The sequence below is a fragment of the Myiozetetes cayanensis genome, unplaced genomic scaffold (genome assembly GCF_022539395.1).
Source record: "Myiozetetes cayanensis isolate MyiCay16 unplaced genomic scaffold, myiCay2020 scf10, whole genome shotgun sequence".
NCBI classification, from domain to species: Eukaryota; Metazoa; Chordata; class Aves; order Passeriformes; family Tyrannidae; genus Myiozetetes; species Myiozetetes cayanensis.
The window spans coordinates 15,354,585-15,360,406 of NW_026086605.1; the positions used below are offsets into that span (position 1 = coordinate 15,354,585).

General features: G+C 47.9%; 2 protein-coding genes across 2 annotated transcripts; one reads left to right on the plus strand and one right to left on the minus strand.

Moving 5' to 3' along the window:
- Positions 1-1,516, plus strand: LOC126653283 (homeobox protein vent1-like). The gene is made up of 3 exons (XM_050340839.1): positions 1-238; positions 389-615; positions 1,157-1,516. The coding sequence occupies exons 1-3, from the start codon at positions 1-3 to the stop codon at positions 1,514-1,516; spliced, it is 825 nt and encodes a 274-aa protein (XP_050196796.1).
- A 2,593-nt stretch (positions 1,517-4,109) lies between these two features.
- LOC126653284 (homeobox protein vex1-like) lies at positions 4,110-5,551 on the minus strand. Its single transcript, XM_050340840.1, has 2 exons — positions 5,156-5,551; positions 4,110-4,475 (listed from the first exon to the last, which is right to left on the minus strand). The coding sequence occupies exons 1-2, from the start codon at positions 5,549-5,551 to the stop codon at positions 4,110-4,112; spliced, it is 762 nt and encodes a 253-aa protein (XP_050196797.1).
- Positions 5,552-5,822: the final 271 nt, after the last annotated feature.

A 5,822-nucleotide genomic window follows, 5' to 3' on the forward strand; every position in this document is an offset into this window, starting at 1 on the left:
ATGAACCAGGCCCAAATCCTTTCGGCAGAGACCAAGCCCCACGGGGTCAGGCCCCACCTCTGCTGTGCGCCCCCTCCTCGCGCCCCCACGTCGCTGGGCAGCACGCCCCTCCTGGTCAGAGCCAAGCCCCGACGGGGCGGCCCGCAGCCGAGCCAGCCCGCGGACAGCGAGCCCTGCGTGGCGGAGAGGATCCCAGACGATCCCAGAGAGACCACCGAGTCGGACCCGTCGGAGTCAGGTGAGTGAAGAGGAATCAGAGAAGGGGGCGGAGGGCGGGCTGGGGACGATCCCCGTCGCTGCAACGGCCTGTCAGGGCCGAGGGGAGGCGCAGGGACTCCCCAGGCCGGGGAAGAAGCCTTACCACTGCTCCTTCTATCCTCCTGGGCAGCCCCCGACAGCGGCTGGTTGAGCGCCGACGAGTCTTCCGGCTACGAGAGCGAGAGCGCGGAGCGTTCTGCGGCGGCGGGCGGGACCCGCGGGCGGCAGCGGCGGGCGCGGACCGCCTTCACCTCGGAGCAGGTCTGCCGGCTGGAGAAGACCTTCCAGCGCCAGAAGTACCTGGGGGCCACGGAGCGGAGGAAGCTGGCGGCTGCCTTGCAGCTCTCGGAGATCCAGGTGAGTCCCGCAGGAAGCGGATCCTTCCCGGCCCCGTCGGGCAGGAGCAGTCAGGGTCGGCGGTTTCGCATCGGTCCTCCCTGCCATGAAGAGACGTAGCGCTCTTCAGCTGAATTTAGTGGGGGCTGTGGGATTCCTCGGGGATTAACAAATTACAGTCCAGGAAATCTGGGCCACTTTCTACCGGGAAGACATTAAGGTTTCTTTATTTCTCAGTAAGGTAAATTGTCTAAGCGATCCGCTTAGATCTTGCAGAGGTCATATATGGTGTTGAAGTCTCTAAGTGATTAATATCGCTGAACTCAGACATACTTCTCCCCTACATGCCGCAGGTCCTCAGCCGTCGGTTAAGTAGGGCAAAAGAATTAGTCCAACTCTTGTCAATTCCAACTGAAGCAAAATGGCAAAAGAACCTGAGATACGGTTGTTCATAGTTTGCAAGTTATTTTTAAGTAAAGACTGATTTGTCTTCTCCATCCCCTCACCGCAAGACCCTGATTTGTCTTCTCCATCCCCTCACCCCGTTCTTTTTGCTTCTCAGATCAAGACCTGGTTTCAGAACCGAAGGATGAAACTGAAGAGGCAGATACAGGACCACCAGCACAGCCTCGTGTCTCCTGCTCCACTCTACAGCTATCCCACCGGGACCTCACCAGCTCTGTTTCAGGATGGTTTCCACTACCCCTTTGCTCCCCAGCACCAGAGACTCCTGCCTTTCACCCCGGTGCCTGCTGTGCAGTTCAGCTTCTCCTTTCCCAGATATGATGCATCGCAAAGCACCTACCACTTTATGGCCAATGAGCTGCCGTACTATCATCAACACTTTCTTCCTCATCCCTCTTTCCATCCAGTTATTCAGAACAAAGTGGACAGTCAGTGCCACCCTGTGTATGCATTATAGTGAAAAAGAAAAGCGACGGGCAACAAAGGGGAAAAAGCGTTGTATGCTGTATTTTGTGCTCAAAATCCCTAGTCTGATTTGGAAGAATATGCATTTATTATTTTAAGTTATATGTGAAAATTATTTTATATTTTATAATATTAAAATTTATTGGATATATTGCCACTCCTTTTTTTTGTTTGTTTTCATAGTTTATTAATTTTTAAAAATCGGTAGTCTACCTTCCAGTCAAAAAACAGTATACTGAAAGGAACCAGTTGAAGTGAAACTGGAGAGAGAAATGCAGTAGTAGGAACATGCTTTTGCTGAATTTCCCATGGTGTAGAGCAAAGTTATTTAGTCCAAAGTGCGTTAAGTAACTGGTTTTAATTGCACATCCCCAGTTTTCCATAAATATATATTTATAAATAAAATTTGAATAGTTTTATATGTCAGCTACAAAAAGGTTGCACTTGGGCAATGTAATCAACAATGGTCACTTTTCCTCCTGTTTTTGGTAATGGATTTAGATGCTTTAATATATCTTACTTGATTTTCCTACACTGCCACTGAGACACAGTCTGTTGAACATTTTTGGTATCCTGGACAGAGGCAACTGTACCCAGTTGCATTACACTGTGCTTTTGGCTAAGTGCAGGAGGAAGGAAAAGCTGTTGGTGAGTTTCTCTTTGAATATAAATCAATTATTGCTTTACAATTCCAATCCCATCTTCAATGTGAAGCCAGCAGCTGTGTTAATCACCTGTATTAAGTCAGTGTGTCTTCAAACAGGAATTAAACAGATCAGTCCTTTCCTATGGAATTTTATAGTTTTACAATTGCCAAAAAAAAATACTTGGCAAAAAATACTAAGTGTAATTGTGTTCACTTCAAAGCCTTATCATCTGAACGGGATTTTTACCTGCAAATTTAGCCTATTGTCTCACCATTAACAATTCTAATTGCATATTTTGAACATTTTTTTAGTAAATTGATATAATCCCTTTAGATGTGTAAAGGGTTCAAGTTGTTGTTTTAGCAATCTTGAAATTTGTTCTTCCTGGGATCAGTTTTCTCTACTAAAAGTGCTTGGATAACATTCCTTATTTCTTGATCTAGATTTTATATGAAGTTTCATTCATTCATTCACCTGGAAGGTCTTTAAAATACATTAGTTGATTGTTGCATTGTAGTCTAAATTCCCCCCCCTCTACCCTGTAATTCAGTGAGTCACTAAAAGTTTCGATTTAATAGCCCAGTGACTTGGAAGGGGTAAAGGGAACTGTTCACAGTGACTGGGACAATGCACAGGTTGTCCCTTCAGCTGCCTGGCTGTGTGTCGGATCAGCGAGGCACTGAGAAGGGGTGTGGTGAGGAAAATTCCTTCAAGTGTTTCCCAGCCTTCCCTCCTCTGTATTGTCTACCAAAGACTGAATTCAACTTTGCACTCCTTAAGCTGCCCAGCACAACGCGGCCGAGGTTGGAGGTGGGGACAGGTATGGGAGGGGAGGAAGGAAGAGAGGAGAAACGGTGATGCTTTTTTTTCCCTGTGAGCAAAGGAAGGGAGCGTTTGGTGGAGTTTGGGGTTGGTTTGTTTTGTTGGCAGTGGAAGGAGTATATTATTTTTTCTTTCTTTCAAATTGCAGAGTAGTCTAACCATCACCTAATGAGCAAGGTAGAATGGTCTGGATCAGGGAAGGAGATGTAGTCACACCTGCTGCACTTGCTTTCTGCTGATGCAGTGTCTTTTGTTTCTCATTATTCTCTAAAGGCTTGGCTTTGCCATTTTCCATAAAGATTGCTTTGGGACTTTTAGGAACACTCTTGATTGTTCCTGATAGCAATCCTAAAGGAATCCTGCAGTTTAAAATTAGGGAGGCTGTCAAGGTAAGGCTGAAACTTTAGAAGTAAAAACTGAAATATTTTCTTTTTGAGTGTCCCAGGAAACATGAACTTGTAAACAATTCTCATGTTTTCTTAAGCAGGTTTTAATCACAAGTATGTTTGGCATCATCAACATACATGCTTGCCAATGAATTCCTTAGCCTCACCTCTTTTTAAATGCATAAATAGAATATTTAAAAAAACAGGTGAGACCACTTTAGGAATGGTGCAGAATACACATGTAAAAGACAATACTGGGCAGCTTGTTCAGTTTTGTTCATAGAGTTGCCACATTTGGTACCATTTTAATCTAAATGCATTTTTTGTTTCTTTCCTTGAACACCCACACTCAAGTAGAATGGACAGAGTTTTTAAGACCGTTGTGCATCACATGACATAGTTACTATGTAAATTTCAGTGCAAACAGTACTCCACTCTTTCAGTGGAGATCTATACATGATTATAGGTTGTTTCCTGAAAACTTTTGGATAGTAAAATTTATATACAAATTGCCATACAGCATAACGAAGACTGTAGGAATAAAGGAAAATTTCGTGCTCTCCACTTCCACTTGGAGTATTACTTCTCTAATACAGGTAAATTATATTCTCCTCTAATCAAATTTGGGTTTTATGTTAAAACAATAGAATCATCAATCTATTTAATATAACAAAATAAATTAGAGATATTGGGCAGTTCCTTTTTAAATCACACATGATGTTTGACATTTTTAACAGGAAGGAAGATGTGGCTGGAAAGTCAGTCTTTTATGTTCAGCAGTAAGAGTCACTGCTGGAATTACAGAAGAGTAACAAGATAATCCTGGGCTGGGAGGCAGCGGTAAAGATGGATTTGGCAAAAATGGCTGATGAGACTGAGCCGGAACAGAAGGTAACAAGACAGGGTCTTTCACAGCTGGGTGAAGTGTAACAGCAGAGGTAGAGACGTTGGCACTCATCCCATGAGAATAGCTGGATGTAGCCATATCTGGGTAATTACGGTGGGGCAAAAACAAGCCTGAGAAAAGAGCTTCGATCCTGGCATCTTGGGTCTGACGTTTAAACTTCATGCGGCGATTCTGAAACCAGGTTTTTATCTGAGGACAAGAAAAGAGTCAATAACCAACCCACTTGTCCCTTTTCCATATAGTGTACATCCTGAATGCAGATTTATTGTTGGAGTAGCAGAATACATTAACAGTTAATGGCTAATAACATTGATCTACATTCAGTGCAGAGTAATTGTCATGGCATGAGGAGGAACCAAGCTGTGAACACTCCATGATGCATGGCTAGCCAATTACCTACGCTTGGATTGGGGCTGTAACTCGAGACTAATGCAGTGGGACTAAAAGGGCTGGGTAGGAGTAGTTCTGTTCCAAAATCCCACAATGTATCTATCAAGTAGATACATAACTTTGAGTGAGAAAGAATTAGCCTGCAAATTGAAATTCTGGAGATTGTGCAAGTACTTTTACACCCTCCCCCCTCCCCCCCTTTCCCCCGAAAGTTTCACCTTTCGAATTTGCATTCACCGTTTTCCATTTGCACCTTGTCTCTGACGGACACAGCAGTGCCAGCCGAGACAGGGGTGTCAGCCCCGTGTTCTGCCAGCGGGGCGAGGCTGACGGGCGGCCCGTCCCGCCGCACCTGCAGGACCTGTCACTGTCGCTGTCTCCGTCCCCGCGGTGACCGTGAGGTGCCAACAAACTCTACCCCTTTCCCCCCGTCGGAGGGCGGAGGGCCAGGCCGTCCCGGGGGCCCTGGCGGCGCTCACCTGGCTCTGGGAGAGGTTCAGCGCGGCCGCCAGACGCCTTTTCTCGCCGGCGCCGATGTAGCGCTGCTCGCGGAAACTGCGCTCCAGCTCCTGCAGCTGCGCGGCCGAGAACTTGGTGCGGGGCCGCCCGGGCACGGCCCCTCCGGCCGCCTCCGCTTCGTGCCCGGGGATGCTGCGCTCTACGGCCTCCCGGGGCGCCTCTGCGGGGACAGATCGGGAGGTCTGGGGGGGCGACCCTTCCTTCCGCGGGCCCAGGGCCCCGCGGGCGGTGCCGCGACCCGACGGCCCCGGTGACCGAGGGGCACAGCGGGACTCACCGAGCACAGCGGGGCTATCCCCGGTGCAGCTGCGGCTGCTCTGGGCCAGCCACTCCACCGAGAAGGTCACCTTTTCCATGTCCCTCAGTGCTGCCAGCCCTCACTGCAGCCGCCCCGGCTGTCAGGGCAAACATTTAAACCCCCGGCGCGGTTTGAAAAGGCCCAAAGCATCAAATGAGGCCGAGGACAAAGGGGCTCATTGAGAGGCGCTTTAATCTCTCCTTTCAGGTGATTGTTACATCCGCCTAATCTCCGAGCGCAGTAGTTAGGAGAACCCAAGGCTGCCTGACCTGGCGCCAAGTTCAGCGCGGAGTCGTCTCTTGACCACGTAGGTGCTGGGCATTGCATCA